At 34.6% G+C, this 16840-nt stretch overlaps 2 protein-coding genes across 4 annotated transcripts; one reads left to right on the top strand and one right to left on the bottom strand.

The window, feature by feature from the left end:
- Positions 1-239: 239 nt before the first annotated feature.
- ND-B12 (NADH dehydrogenase [ubiquinone] 1 beta subcomplex subunit 3) lies at positions 240-1568 on the bottom strand. 3 transcript variants are annotated; one of them, XM_071592002.1, is made up of 3 exons: positions 1485-1568; positions 1024-1166; positions 240-506 (listed from the first exon to the last, which is right to left on the bottom strand). In XM_071592002.1, the coding sequence occupies exons 2-3, from the start codon at positions 1161-1163 to the stop codon at positions 335-337; spliced, it is 312 nt and encodes a 103-aa protein (XP_071448103.1). In that variant the 5' UTR covers positions 1164-1166; positions 1485-1568; the 3' UTR covers positions 240-334. The 3 variants fall into 3 exon arrangements, with proteins under 3 accessions (XP_071448103.1, XP_071448102.1, XP_071448104.1); XM_071592001.1 differs by having other exon boundaries at positions 1467-1514; XM_071592003.1 differs by lacking the exon at positions 1485-1568 and adding an exon at positions 1340-1419.
- A 21-nt stretch (positions 1569-1589) lies between these two features.
- LOC139693736 (tRNA (guanine-N(7)-)-methyltransferase) lies at positions 1590-13705 on the top strand. The gene is made up of 8 exons (XM_071592000.1): positions 1590-1722; positions 1945-2089; positions 2216-2352; positions 2448-2506; positions 2623-2748; positions 3398-3511; positions 9878-9979; positions 13362-13705. The coding sequence occupies exons 2-8, from the start codon at positions 2013-2015 to the stop codon at positions 13485-13487; spliced, it is 741 nt and encodes a 246-aa protein (XP_071448101.1). The 5' UTR covers positions 1590-1722; positions 1945-2012; the 3' UTR covers positions 13488-13705.
- Positions 13706-16840: the final 3135 nt, after the last annotated feature.

Raw genomic sequence — 16840 nt, 5'->3', positions numbered from 1 at the left:
AAAAGATATATTCAAAATAATTTCAGAAACACTAAGATTGACACCGATGAATAGCATCATAAAATTGATCAATATAACACTCAAAATGATAATCTAGACGGCAATTACTCCACTTAATCATATGGATTCTTAGGCCCTTATATTGCATGAATTGTTGAATGCATTACTGGAGATTCATCTCCAATAAGTTGGCTCTTAGTACATACAGTAGCACAAACGCAACATTTAAAACCCAAATGACACATCAAACGCATCTTAAAATTTATTTAACAAACTATTATCTACAAGCAAATTTTCAATAGTAATTACAGACTTCATTTACAACTACTAGAGATTAGTGATGTCCATGGCCATGAGACGAAGGCATTGCTTTTTCTATCAACTTTTCAGCAAGGATAGTTACAACAAAGGCACCAAATCCCCATTTAAAACCACGGAATAAGAAAGAACGCACTCTTGAGCCTTGTGTCCCGAACTCCTTCACATTATATCGCCACACCTCATTCCTAAACATGGAAAGAAAAGAATCGATATTTTAAAAGGCAAAGTAAAACACAACATGGTGTATTGATTATATGTAACGATATACCAAGTACATATGGATATTTACCAAGAACGAAGATTAGGGAATGAAAGTTTATTTGAAATTGACATAACTGTCACCGTATAGATTGAGTCTTTCAAACTATTATACAATAATCAAACAAAATTAAATTATCCATTGAAAACCAATAGAAGATTAGAGAGGCAATGATGTCACAAAAACTAAGGATCAAGTTTGAACTTGGGCCCCTAATAAAACACCCAAAAAATCATTGTTATACTTATTGTAGTTTCTACTTCCACTTGGAAGTTCAAAACCGGTTAGTTGGATGGGATTATTTGAAAAACACCAAATAATACAAATGAAGGTGCAAAAACCATAGTGGGGCATAATACGTACGGTGTACACAATGTTTTGAGAAAATATAGTGAAAATTTTGATTTTATTCTAGAACTACGCTGTCTTGGCAACAAACATACCTAAGCCAGGGGTCCTTCAACCCTCGCCTTTTCAGGGCTTCTTGAATTTCAAGTAACTCTGGTGCGTCTTCTACCTTATATATCCTATAATCTGGAATCTCATAGGGTTTGCCACCATGGCCATGATGTCCACCACCCATTATCTACAATTGTAAAATGTAATGCAATCGTTTGAGCGAAAAATTTAAATAAATATGAAATATAAGATGTTATATTTCATATAATGCCACTGAAAATAATCAATTTAACACTGACAAGTACTGAAAAATGATTTGGGCAATACTATAATGAAATATAACACAACATTTTCCCTCACCAAAAGATATTTATAACTTTCTGGTGAAAAATATTTACGTCAATTTACCGATGATATGCTAAAAACGAAAAATCACATTAAATTTATACAATAAAGAGCATCTTAATGCGACATTAGATAAAATTACCTCCTTATTTTGACCTACCAGCTGAATTGGATCTACGTTCAACGGATGGAGAATGTCATTTATTATCAAGGATTTACTTATATGCCCACTAGATGGTGTGTGCGTCCAAAGTCATTTAAACGTGGTCTGTAGTACGGGAGTTAAGAGATGTTCAAGAAAGAAAGTTGTCAGTTGGAGTATATCGTGACACGGCTTGGAGAATGTTGTTTCATGAGATGATTATCTGACAGTGAATTGCTCATATCAGCCAATTAAGGTAAAGGTTAAATTCAATCTTTGGGCATGGTGGGGTAAAAATTATCTCAACGACAAAGAAACCTGTAAAAGAGAGAAAGTATTGTACAGGTAGTAGGCTAGTAATTACTCCTGACAACTGTTGAGTGCCTTTTATTAAATGGGACATAAAACGAAATTCCACCAGAGTGGTCGTTGAAGAGTGAATAACAATGAGTAAGTCCTTGTTACATTTTTTTCTCAGATAATTTCATCTAACCAGATTAAAGTGTACTAGTGCTGTTTTTCGAAAGGGATTCAAGGTGATGAATCATGACCGGTCATCCTCAAAAGAAGTATTTTAGGCAACGCGCCCATTCTAACCCAATTGCCGACCACTGTTTTGACTAGTAAGTTATACTCCAAAAGTGATGTACCATCTATGGCATGAATATTCGTGATAATATAAAGTGCTGATTATGTTGTTTTTATTGTCTGTGATACTTCATTTGACGAACAGTTATTCTTTTTTGTAGTCCACCGTCTCCTAGGGAAATGGATTGGTCTAAGCTTTATCCAAAGTATTACTCACGTGAAGATCCTCACGCTATTCTCAATAAAACAAAAACTGTTGAATTTGCTGATATAGGTTGTGGCTATGGTGGTCTCTTAAGTAAGCTCTCAATATTTGTTTTGGTGTTAATTTTTTTATGGAAGATGAAGTTAGAGATATATAATGATTTATATGTTCATAATGTTATTTTTCAGTAACATTATCTGAGAAATTCCCTGATACCTTAATGCTCGGAATGGAAATTCGTGTTAAGGTAATTTAATTTTCCTTTTGATGAAAGGAGTATGCTTATTAAATAATTCGCTTCTATTGCTACGAAATGTTGCCTCCCCCGATTTGTTATAATGACTTTAATACTTTTCCTTGTAGGTTTCAGATTATGTCATAACCCGTATTAATGCCATGCGTGCCAATAAACCAGGATCTTACGATAATATTGCATGTATAAGGTCCAATGCAATGAAATATTTACCTAATTTCTTTTTCAAGGGACAGGTAAGAGCAAGTTCTCCATAAATGAAAAGTGTAATAGAATAAGAGAAATACATGTAGAAAACCTCTTGCTCATTGCATTTTGTGTTCCTTATGATGCATTTTTTGTTAATGTACGAAGAGATTTCACTTTCTCGTAATATGTCATTATTGAAAATTACAGACTTAATGCTGTAAGAATTGAGAATATCTTTCTTTCCATTCTTAATTATTTTGGATATTTTTCTAGCTCTTGAGCAATGGTTGCATTCGTGCGCAAGGGTTGAACTATGTCTCTAAATGTTTGGCTTGAGACTAAGAAAATCTGGCGAAATTGTTTTTAAAATACTGGTATGGTGGATACATAGCACTTGTTGAGTTGAAGCTAATACCTCTGGCTGTAGAATGAACGTCAGGTTTTGATGGTACTGTTGAGAATGGATTATTAATGTTTATGATATTGGAGAAAACTTATTTTACCGAATACTCTTTTTGGTCTATTGCCCATCTTTTATTGCTCTTCTGTATTAATTGGAGGAATTCTTATTTTGTGAAATTGTGTGTGCAGACTAAGGATTAATCAATGCTATGTAAACTAGTGCATCATATTGGTCAGAACATTGATTCTTTAATCATTCTTTTTAAATTTTAATTTGTGTATTTTTCCTTGTAGCTTAAGAAGATGTTCTTCCTATATCCAGATCCTCACTTTAAAAAAGCGAAGCACAAATGGAGAATCATAAATTCACAGCTGCTGGCAGAGTATGCTTACTGTTTAGCTGTTGGAGTGAGTGATTTTAAACACTGAGTTACATACTGCTTAAAATTTTAATCCTTTCTCAGATTTATTTGTTATTTAATTTTCCAAAATAGTTTTATTTGTACGTTACTTTGGTATTAATGGTAGTTTGAAATTTGATACTGAAGTTTGGTCTTACAGATTAAATTTTTTGTTTGTTTTCCTTGCCTTGGCTTGTGTATATAATTGATGTCATGTGAGGAAGGAGCATGAAAATTTAATATTTGAATTCAATTTGTCTGGAATTTTTCTTATGATAAGTATTTTTAGGGTACTATGCACCCAGGAAAAATCAAACACTCACAGATATGAATTTTGTTCATCATCCTCATTGATTATTGATTAGATATATGGTTTGCTGCTGAAACGTGTCCTTTTTTTATACCAAATGAAGTGAGATGCGAAGCCGAAATTCATTCCCTTCGATACCATTCTGTTAAATGCATCACATTTCTGTCTACTGATGTCTTCCTTTGGTTAATTCTTATAATTTTTGATTGGCTGTCCTCCGTAATTTCTAACACCTTTCATTGAACTAGTAGCCCTTTTTTCACCGAATGTGTTCAAGTAATATTAATAATTTTCTTGCTCATTTGACCTATCTTATATATTTTCATCACCCTCAGGTACTGCTACATTTCCTTCTCTTTTATGATATTCTTAGTATAATCTTCAATGTATGAGTTGCTAGTCTAATTTTTTGAAAATTTTGACCGTCCGAAAAGTAATAAGGGAGCAATCAATCTGAAGAGATCGTGTTCTATTCTTATATTGTAATTCTGGATGTTTGTTGTCTATGTAACATCTGCATCTACATTTAACTCTGCAAGTCAACACTGGTACATGTTGCAGGGTTGTGTATTGACATTTGATATTATTTTATTTTTTAAAGTAGAAATTGTCACAGGATATAGTTTTCTCTTTTGTGGTGGTGAATTGTGAAATATTAAATGTTAGTAAAAATGAATTCCTAATGTCAGTCTGTTCAGCCCTCAGCATGTTGTTGAAGTCTCACTCTCCACTGTAGTGCAGAATTATATCCTGCAAAATTATACCCTCTGTAGCGAAGTAATATTTTGATTGATGCAATTTATATTTACAAGGGTAATTCCAAACGTAAGGTCTCTAATCTGTTAAGAAATAGAAAGAAATGTTTATTTTCAATAAATAAACATCATAATAAAGTTTAAACATTGTCAATGCAACAATTTCAGAGTGTAAAAAATCATTCGCCTTGACTGGGATTCGAACCCAGATCCCTTTTTTTTTAAACATTGTTCTATTTTTCTACATGATTGCCATTTCGGTCAGCAGATTTTTTTAGATGCTGGAGCAGTTTTGTGTGCCTTTGTCATACCTACTCACCCGCCATGTTGTTGAGGAAGCATTGGAACTTGGCATTCACCTCATCATAATCGTTTGTCTTGAATGATAAAATCTGGATGTTTCTCTTTGTCTTCACACCTGAGACCAAACAGGAATCAAGTAAGTGTGGCGTTCCTCTTTGCCCAAACCATGAAAATTCAATAATCATGGCAAATGTGTTTTGGGATTGAGGCAGGGTTTGTTCGTTGACTTCATGGCTCCTGGGAACACAATAAACTCTGACAGGAATTGTGAGACCCTTAAACACCTAAGATGGGTGATTCAGAATGGAGAAGAGGAATATTGAGCAAGGGCATAAGCCTTCTCTGTTACAATGCTCTCCCTCTGTTGCCTGTCAAATCGTTGTTCTCTTGTTGGGATGGTATATCATCATGCACCCACCCTATAGTCTGGACTTGGCACCCAGTGACTGCCACTTGATTCATAAGTTGAAAAAACTTATGGTCAGAAGGTGCTTCAGTGATGATGTCATGGTGAAAGATGAGGTTCAATGCTTCCTCAACAGCATGGTTGCAAACTGGTATGACATGGGCATACCAAAACTGCCGTAGGGCTAACAAAAATGCATTAGCCAAAATGGTGATTATGTAGAAAAATAGAGGAAAGTTTAAGCTTTAAATGATGTATCAATTATTAGAAAAAAATGTCTTTGTAGGTCTATAAAAACCTATACCTATCTTTACTACCATGTGTAGTAGTTCATCCAATTTGTACATAGCTTAATAGCTCTCAACCCTAGGATTTTCAGTTCTTCCATGACTTTCTTGACTGGCAGCTTTCTTAGGTATTTTGTCTAATTCGTAAATGAAATCTTTCTGCACGGGGCCCCATGCATCTAGTTGAAATAGATTTGACCTGCATGAAATAGGACATCACCAGAAATGTTTCTTTCTCCCTCTCTCTTTTTCTTTCCCCCTATTTGTTTGATGAAGCTTAGTTTCTTCAGTGCAGTCCCATCAATTTTTTCTAACTGGCTTTCCCTGCATTAGATCTGGTGTTAGTTTGACACCCATTTTGTTCACTTGTTATACTCTACCTGTGTAGCCAACAAGAGTCCATGCAGGTTAAGTTTTTATGGATTTCTTTTCCCAGCATATCTTATGTAGATATTTGATTCATTTCGGTGGATAGTCTGTGTAATGTAGTGATGACTTTGAATGGTTATGATTAGTCAATACCTATCTAATAAAAAACCCTCTCTAGGTACTTAGGCATTCATGTAAATCCCGCTTGTTGCTGTGTGGATTGGCAGCTAAATTTACAAAATTTGGGTAGTCCAAGCCATCAAAGGATGAGTTATTCAAATGCAGTATTCTATTCCTTTTTATTTTCACAAAAACTGATACATGGCCAGTGAATTGTGCTGACCTGGTGCATTGAAGGTATTTTATTCCCGAGTTAGCTTCAGAAGGGTGAAAGTCTCTCAGGTTTCACATTGGGTCGGGTTCTCCTTGCCTTCATTCAATGTTTTGTTGGAGACCTTTCTTCATTCAGAATGGCTATAGCAAACACCAGACATTGGGATGAGTTAAGCACAGATCTTTTGCATCACCTAATTTCCAGAGAAAATGGTGTGCACTGTCATCTTATCAATGCCAGTACGATTTGCAATCATGCGCACACCTAACCAATGGTCTGAATTCAGCCCTTCACACACATTGTCATCCATACTTTTTGTACAAACCTAGTATGACCTGTTTATGTCGTGAATTCTACATTGGTGGGACAGAAAAATGGCAGCTGAACAATCAAGATGAGAATAAAAGAACAGTGCAGTCACCTTCAACTGGGTCAACTGTATTAACTCTATCAACGGCAGTAGGCAAGCTCAGCTTGGAAGAAAATCACATGATTCAGGGGAAAAAACAATACTCCTTTGCCAATTTCAGGCCGAATACTATGATAGGAATGTAAAAATGAGCAATCCAGATCCACCTGCTTCACAAAAATATGTTCGGAGACACTGGCGATAACATTATCAAAACTTGGGATCTTTTCGTTAGAATTAGAGGGAATAGATGGCAAAACAGGACCTGACTGATGGGAATACATGACAGTCGACAAGTCAGCAGACACCTGGACATTTTATATGGCCAGTAAACTCGCATGGAAAGGCATTTGAATTCCTAGAACTGTGAAGATGACTGATGAGTTACGCATAAAAATGTTGGAGGAATACATACAAAGAGAGTGAACTTAAAAGTTAAAACACTTCGTTTTTCCTCACAAAAAACTTTTATTTACGACCTAGGTTTTGTTATGGTATAACAGCATCAACAGACCTGATGATGTTATAACATAACGAAACCTAGGTCGTAAATAAAAGTTTTTTATGAGGAAAAGCCAAGTGGTTTAATTCTAAGATCAATATGAAGAATTTCCACCAAGCGACACCAGAAACTTTTATTTACATAAAGAGTGTGAAACTCAAAGAGACTTTCATTAAGAAGATTAGCCAGAAAAACGTCTTATCTTCCATACTATGTACTCAGTTTGATCCATGATTACATTCTTTATGCTCTACAACTGCTCTCAGATGTCTGGTACTTGACTTGGTTCTTGATAATTTTTATCAATTAAATAAGCAATTAAGTATACTAGTGTGATGTCAAAATATTTTAATTTCAACATTGATTGTTTGATATTAGTATATTGTTTAAGTTAGATTGTAGTATATTATTCTTAAAGGAATTACACAAAAATTTGACCTTTCACCTGCTGAGAATTTTCACTATGTTTAGTCTTTAAGGATTGTTTCTCTTAATAGCTTGCGATTCTCATTTCCAGTAAAGTACAAAGAGTGGACATGGGCTTCCAAATATAATGCTGAGTGACAGTCTGTCACTCAAGACTGGTGCTCAAGTGCCTTCTCAACCTTAGGCACTGGACCACCACTTGCTCAATCACCCATCCACCAAGAATAATGCATCCAATTGTGGCCTTTATCTGAGTTTCCAGTGAGCATTTTCATAGGATTCACACACTTCTAATCATGATAATGATGTCAATTTTTTTAGCTCCTCGGTAGGCATCATATATTTTGATAATGTTCAAGGTTTATGTAGATTCTGGTGTGGTACTTGTATTTTCTGTTCAGTTTGTGTTTGTATTTTTCCTTTGAAATTTGTAGCACTGCCTGGAAGAGTGTACATACCATGTGCAACCAAATAGCTACTTTTGGGATTGTTTCGTACAGTTTGCAAATTCATGCATGCTTGTGAATTCATTCATATTTTTCCATAACGATGGATAGAATATGAAGCTATTAATTTTTTTCCTCCGGAATCCTAATACATTTGTTGTCTTATTAACTTGAAAAATTGTGCCTAATTTCTGTCGGTTCATTCTTTGCATTATTTTGGTAATCTTTTGAGAAAAACTACCTAGTAAATGTCTAGTTCATTATCTTCACATTTCTCTCGCTAAAAACTTTATATTCCAGAATACATGATTTGTGTTACTTTGCACTGTGTTAGTATGAATTGTCTTTTTTTCTGTTTTCATTTCTGAATTTAAAATGATTGAGTTCATTTTATTGTTGGAAGGATAATATTTTGACTAGTTCCTGCTATTTAATAAGCAAATTTTCAATAATACATGCTGTTGGCATGAAATAGTCAAAAAAAAGTAAATGGCCCGCACTATATGGAAATAAAAATCATAGTGACTTAAAAAGAAGAATAATTTTTTTAAATCATGTTAAATTTGAAAATAATCACACTAATTTCAAGATCTCTGCACATCCTGCTGTGGATAATTTTATGCTTGAGTTCATAATATTCAAAAGTAGTATCCGATGTATGGGTTAATTATTTTAATACAAGGTTGCTATATTCTTGTTCATTACTCTTGACTCTTGAGGAATCAGTTCATTTTTGCTCCAAAATACTCAGGAATGGAAAAACTTATCAATATTAAGCTGTAGTTGCTTTGAACTTAGACATATTTGATGATTTATTCAGAGAATTTTGTGTTATTTTTATAAACATTGGCCTAATGACTCTTCTTAGAAACTTTCGGGAAGATAGATGGAGTTCTTTATTTGGGTGAATTTGAGAACAAATGGTACCTTCTTTTATTCAACCCATCGTCGTATGCATATTATATTAGCCATAAAATTTATAATTACATGCATATATATAGATAGACATACATTATGCACAGATTTATTGCATCAAAAATTATATACATACATATATAAATTAAGTATACACATAAAGACATACTCAAAGTAATTAACAGCGAAGGAGGGGAACAATAAAATAGGGAAAGTATTCAGTAAAGAATGAGGTTTGTGGGAAAACCTAGGGAGAGCGTGGCATTGCGCATCTAGTAAAAACCCACGCAGGAAAACGCCCATGAATAGAAGAGGGGATGTAAAATCTGCGAAAACCCTATCAATTATAGGAAAGAATACATGTATATAGGAACAATTATTTTATCACATGGTATATATTTTAAGTTACTGAAATTGAAATGAAATTAATTACATTAACAGCACATGAAGAATAATAAGAAACATAACATAAACTAAAAATAATGATGCAAAATCCTACTGCTTGAGATGACAAAAGAAAAAGTAGAAACTCTAATCTGTATAGCAGCTGATTGAAATGAGGGAAGGTGTGCTGGTTAAATTTAGTATCTGAGGAAAATGAACCTGTGAAGTGCTCTCTTAAATGTTGTTGTGGCTGGAGAGTTTTTTGTCATCTGGGAGAGAGTTCCACAGATGTCATGCTGTAACATAAAGAGATTTTTTAGAGATTTCCATGAGATGATATGGGACAAGAAGTATATTATTACCCCTCGTATTCCTGTTAAAGAAAATTTTGAATTTGGAAAAATGAATATGATTCATTTTCTAAGGTAACCAAGTTAAACTTCTTCGATGGTAATTAGTGACCACATGTAATAATTTTCAAGGATTTGATTTCCATGTGACTTATGTTTTGCTACTCAATTTTTCAGGGGCTTGTATATACAGTTACTGATGTCAAAGATCTTCATGATTGGATGGTTCATCATGTCACAAATCACCCACTCTTTGAGAAGTGCTCTCAAGAAGACCTGGTGAGAATATTTGATTCTTAAATAAACACATTAGTAGTTGTGTATAGATATTTTTATTTTTGTAATTTTAAGGTGATATTCTCCATAGTCTGCAATTTTCTGATTAGTTAGAATTATCCATTCCCTCATGTTGTTTGGTATTGAAATGAGTGTGGCTATTAAATTTTTTGTACACATACCACTACATATAGCCATAGTAATCAATCCAAAGGTATGTTTGATAGGTCAGTGTAGGGCTGACCAAAAACTACACCAATGGAGATGCACAGTACACATATGTACAGGGTCGCACCCAAAAGTGGTAGGACTGATTTTTTTACAAGAATTTTATTGACGATATACTTACATCGACTTAATAATCTTCAAAGTATGCTCCTTGAGCTGCTACACACTTAGTATAACATTGCTCCCATTCCCCGTACGCCCGCTGGAAATTTTCTTTGGGGATGCCGTTGATTACCCTCGTCGAAGCCTCTTGAACGGCCTTTATCGAATCAAAACGTCAACCCTTGAGCTGTCTTTTCATTAGGGGGAAAATGAAGAAGTCCGGTGGTGCCAGATCGGGAGAATAAGGTGGGTGCGGCAACGTGGCAACGCTGTATTTGGCCAGGAGCTGTCTGACCACGAGCACGCCATGGCACGATTTTCGGCACCATGTTGGCGCACACCTTGCGCATGGCCAAATCCTGTGAAATAATGCGATGGACGTTGGATGCAGACAGACCCAACTGGTCTGCAATTTCTTCACTGGTTAAGCATCGGTCTATGTTCAGCAGTGTCCTCACTCAGTCCACATTCGTGTCGGTTGTTGCCGTCGACGGCCGTCCGGAGCGATGGTTGTCTTCAACGAGCTCCCTACCCTCTTTAAACAACTTGTGCCACTCAAATACTGTGGAACGGCTTAAGGCAGTGTCCCCATAAGCCTGCTTGATCATATCGAGGGTTTCAGATGCAGTCTTCCCGAGTTTCGCACAAAACTTCACGGAATAACGTTGCTCTAAATTCAGATTCATTTTTTTTCTCGACGCGGACAAAAAACTTGCTTCACTAGAAACGGTGTCCTCACTCAACGACAGCCCGCAGGCGACTGAGGTTGGTGTCGGTCTGTTGCTAAGAGCCCTCTCCACCTTACCCTGCCAGGCAGACCCCTCCACCGCTCTGTTCGCGCCAGAGAAAATCAGTCCTACCACTTTTGGGTACAACCCTGTATGTGGGTAGGGAAAGGAGGGACCTTCTCTCTGCCTCTTGTTGTTTCCCAGGAAGATCTGCTACTTAAAATATCACTAGGCTTTGGTTGCTATCAGGTTAAACTTATTGCAACCAGCAGACTCAGCAGTGTATGGATATAAGGAGGACATGAAAATATGTGTAGCTTTGAGAAATCGGCCCCTAATGATTAAATCATATGCAGTTATTTGAATATTTAGAAGAGGGATAATAGCAATGAAACATGAGCCTCTTAGATTAGTTTTACCCACAGAAGAACATTACCTAGTTTGTAAAAGTTGCATATTTATACCTAGGTTTGTGAAAGTTCATGGAAAAGGTTTAACCTTTTGAATGGTAAAGTGCATTCATGTACCATACATTATTCTTTACGAATTACTTTGGTATTACTGCAGTTCTTCAGCAAAATCTTGAAGAGTTTTTTAAATTTGCAACATCATAATTACCAATTTTGTACTTTCAGTATTGTTTTCTTGTTTGATATGCTCACATGACATATTTTCTTAGTCAAAGTTCCTGAAAAAATTGGAATTGTGGGAGAATGTTGAATCGAAGAGATATTATATTATTGGATTCTGATGGGGGGATGCAACTAGCATGTGTGTCCTCTAAAGCCATAGTTGTATTCTGGTGCCCCCTTCTATTTACCAATTGTGCATGAAATTGTGTTTTGGGAATCGGCCAAGTACCATAAAAAAATTCAGTAAATGTTCCGGAAACATTTTTGCCATTTTAGCCAAAATATACGTGGATCAAACAGAAAAAGATTAAATATTTTGATGCTATACATAAAAATTTGGAATAAAAAGTATAGGGAAAAGTTTCGGAAAAATAGATTTATTTCAGATATTGCCTCAATGCCTAAAAATTCTTCCAAGTTCATCCCTTGAGTGTCGACACTTGTCAAGGGATTTTTCACAACTCGAAGGCTCCCTGGTAGGTGGATTCTGGAAGGTCCTTATAGATATTGACAGCCGTTTCATTCTTCACATCGGTATGACTTCATAGGTTGGTGCCTTATTACCTTTCTTTCATATTCAACCGGCAGTTTCAATGGAAGCTCTGACCATTTATGAGATGTGAACATTAATTTTCAGTTGGAGGTGGGCCGAAACACCTTTCACCTGCCTTATTTCTGTGTTTTGAAGGAAGTTTAAAAGCAATACTGGATGAGAGTTTTCTCTCTTAAGATCTCATGAGGTTATTATCATTTTAAGTTTTTATGCGTTGCTTAGTTTCTGTTATTATTTTGATGTTATCAAAATTGGAATTAAAAGCAACCATTTTCTATGCCTTTACGACACACACTACTTAAGGTTGAATGCCTTTAGACCCTGCCTGTAGACGTGAGAGATATAATCCATGTAGTAGCAGAGGGACGACATCCTTGTTAGCCCAATGTATATTAAGTTTCATGGCTGCACCACATGTGGGATGGAGCTAAACTTACTACATTGTCTAAATGTGTGATTTATTTGCGAATTATTTTAGGAAGTCTTTTCAAATAATATTAAAACTGTTCCTTACTAATGACACAAAACAGTGATATTATCAGAATTTGTAATCAAGGCAAACAATTTCTATGCCTGATGTGGGGAAAAAAATACTTGATGGTAAGTATATTACGGCGTTGCAGCTTGTGCCTTTCGGTCGAAGTTGTACCTGTATGCTCTGTATACTCCTGGCCCATTTGATGCAGGTTGATTTTAGGCCACATTTTGAAGTAAAAAAAGTACTGCTTATGGTCTGGGAAATTTGGTGTACAAATTCACTTCATTTCTGATTACAGCCTTATCTAATTGAGATCAGTAACTTTTACCAAGGATGTCAAAAAATACCATGAAGTAAACCAATTACTATCAGGTAGGATAGGATGGAGGGCTGCAGTCAACCAATCTTACGATTGAATGTCCAATGATGATGATGAACTTATACCAAGCTATGATATTTTTATTTCAAATCTATCATTAAATGTGGCATTTGGGATTTAACCTAAGTTAATTTTCTAATAGGCTTTATTCTACAATTATACACACATGATAAGTTGTTGAAGTGTTGGTTGTTTAATATTTTGGTTTTACTGTGTGTAGAAATTATTGTTGTTTAATCTGTACATTCATCCCTGTTTCATAAAATGTTCTTCTTTTTTTTAAAGGAATGTGACCCAGTTGTGTCTTATCTGTATGAGAGTTCAGAAGAAGGAAAGAAAGTTACAAGGAACCATGGTGATAAATTTTTAGCAGTTTTCAGAAGAATTGAAGCACCTTTGGTGCCAAAATGAAGCCTGTAGTGCTAATTGTAAATTTCATTGCATCAACTTTTCTGTATACATTTTACAGTGCCTACTTATGAACCATTTATCATGCTGTCTAAATTCTTCTTTTCATCATCCAACCCAGGAAACATGTCTGCGTATTGTTTCTATTGACTTGCAATAGAGAATGTTATGGTGAAAATTCTCTTTCATCGAGTTATGTTTTAATAAAGCTATTGAAATAATTTCTGACTCAAATATTTTTAGGTATTCATCAGTACTTTTTAGTTGTAGTAATTTTTTTGAATTGAGGGCCAAAAAATATGGCTTATTGCACATAAGTTGGTGTTTTTTTTACTAATTTTAATTAATTCCCAATTAATTTCATGAGCTACTGCATCAGTAGTTTTTGTCATGAATTTTAAAGTTATGTATTATTGCCAACTACATAATACCTCTCAGTGATTTGTTGTTAAAGGTGTTCACAGTGGTTTGTATATTGATGAGTAGTGTGATCTTTAAGTTGCCCTAGCTAAGAAAATTCGTCTAATTAAAATTGCTTGGTGTGGTGGGTAATGGAGTTCTGATTGGCAGTTGGGTTATTAGGTTTTGAATCTTACTTCTGTGAAATGATTTTTTCATGGTGAATTCTAACCCACTTATGAATTGTCAAGGGCAAACTACTCATCAGATCCACCTTTAGCTCTGTAATAGCAAGTTAAGGGAAAACAGATAGACATGGTATGTGCAGTAATCATATTAATTTTTGAATTTTTAGGAACTTCTTTACTTTGTGGTAGTACTCCAGGTTACCATGTGAACTAATTTGTTTTTACAGTTTTGTTAGCTTTAAAATTGTTATTCAGCTGAAGTTCTAAGCATCAGAAAAGTGGCAATAGAATTTATGCCCATAGTTACTGTAAAATGCAAGTTGTAACTAATGAGCAATCAAGCAAAAGGGAAACTTTGTAATATGGATGCAATATTGAATATCCTAAATGATTGAATCTGCATGATAATTTACGTAAATGATGCAACAATAATTTAATTGCAGTGTAGTCATTATGAATTTCATTATTCTTGTTTGTGTAATCTTTGTGGGTTCAAAAGGTTTCTCATCATATTTGTACAGTTAGATATTTTAGGTATTTGTACAGTGAAGTGAGTAATCACTTGTTGCCATATTTCAATGTATGGTTATTTAATTATGTACTAAAATGTTTGGTTTTCATGCGCATTGGCTTTGGGTGGTGAATGACCCTGGTCGTATGAGCAGTTGAAAGTGTTAATGCTTGTGCTGTGCATTAGTAAAAAGTGGTAACCAAGAAAACATGTTGGTGGTGAAATGAAGTTAAGAGAACTGGGATCAGAATACTTTGATCCTAATATTTTTTTTCACTTATGAAAAAAAAAGTGTCAAAGTTGTTGCGAGATTTGAACATCCACATCAACTTGAGAAATGTAAGGGACATGGTTGTTGGTTTGGTTCAGGTAGTTCCAATTTTATCTTCCTAATTTTTCCCCTTTATTCTTAAAATACATTAGTACTGATGAATTAATACCCACCTTCTAAAAATCAATCAATATTTAAGAGGTTTTGCAATGACTGATGATGTTGTATGCCAAAATGCATCTACTTGGACTTAATATCAAGCTGCTCTGTGTTGAGTTTCCTCCATATTTTTTCTCCCTATTCTTTATTCCAATTATGTAGACAAATTGAATGAAATTGTGAAGTTAACAATATAAATGCTATTGATTTTATACATTTCAAATTGTTTAATTATAGAAAATTGTTTAAAACTCCTTGATCTCGTACTGTTATCTATGTACCATGTATTCCAGCTCATTCCTTCTTGGCAAATTGAGGGACAGCTTGAATTTGATCATTATCTTTTTGTGGTACCATTTGTGCCAAAGCTACTCCCCTCTTGCTTTCATAATTAGAAAAAGTAGACAATGAGATTTATTTACCTGCCTTTTGACTATTATTTTAGGTACTGCTACTAAGAACTAAATTAAATTCCCATATAACTTCAGAAAAGTTGCAGTCCCATTTGCACATCAACTTGCTTCCACCTCTGTTGGTAGTGAAACACTTCCCAGCTATAATAGCAAGATATTATTCCTAGGAAAAAGTGGTGACATCTTTCATCTTTCTTCATCACATGTTTCATTCAATCCAGTTCACATAGAACTGGGTTGAATGAAAGACATGATGAAGGAAACTTCACTCAAAAGTTTAAAAAGCAAGATAAGACTTATATGAGGTGATAATGACTTTAAATGTTATTTCATGATGATTCCTGTAGTCTCCAATTTCAGGGGTTAATACCATATTGACTCAAGTTTAAATGCTGCTGAATTCCTTGGTTTTGAGTTTTTATGCTGCCCATTTTGGAAAAATCTGTTGGGTAAATATAAATGTGACTTGAACTGTGCTGGGAGTTGATCTTGGATAAGTTATAATAACAGAGACAAAAACTCTTGCAATTTTCCTCCTAATAAAGATTTATTTGTGACTAGTTTTGCTGTACTAAATCATTTTCAAACAAATAAATTGCATCAAAACTAGTCCAAAATAAATCTTTATTAAGTGGAAAATTACATAAGTTTTTGTCTGTTATTATGGAATGGTTCCACCACATTACACCTGAATCGGTTTGCGGCCGGATTAATATATTATTAAATAAGGCATTGTGATATAATTGTTGGTAATACTTTTGCATCATTTTCTAGCCATATCATTCGCTAGTATTTTTGGTCAGGTGCAAAATCCTGAATTCATGGAATTAAAATGCCAATCTCTCATATCATAATGCATGGCTTGTGCTTAAAATACTAAACTAAAAAATAGAGTCTAATCTTATTGAAAAGGAAAAATATCTCATTTGTTCAGATCATCATTGTGATCAATATATATACATTGGAGTGGTAGTATATACAATCTTCAGAATAAACCATGATTTTTAGTGCCCTACCAAATTCATATCTGCATTGTTATTGTTGTAAATACAAAATGCACAATGTGATTTGCCATGAATCATTTTATACATGTTCCCTTTTATTTATTCCGGTACATAGTATCTCTTACTTTTATGGCCCAGCAGAATAACTAATGCGCTACAATCTGTAAATCATGTATTTTTTCCTCATAATTTATTTGGTCTCCCTGGTTTATTAAGAATGCATGTTCTTTAATTTCAGAGCAAATGCCCTGCTATAAATTTTCAATGGCTCCTTTAAATGCATAGTCAATTCAAATTTCTTTTATGGCATTGAATAGTATTCTTTTGTTACAATACGATTTTATTTGTAATTGTCACTTTGCAGTGATGAAGATGACCTCTGTTTGAAGGGTCTTTATTGTTTATAATTCT

Source organism: Hetaerina americana, unplaced genomic scaffold, assembly GCF_022747635.1.
Source record: "Hetaerina americana unplaced genomic scaffold, ioHetAmer1.1.p SCAF_5, whole genome shotgun sequence".
Lineage (NCBI taxonomy): Eukaryota > Metazoa > Arthropoda > Insecta > Odonata > Calopterygidae > Hetaerina > Hetaerina americana.
This window is presented reverse-complemented; position numbering and strand designations above follow the sequence as displayed.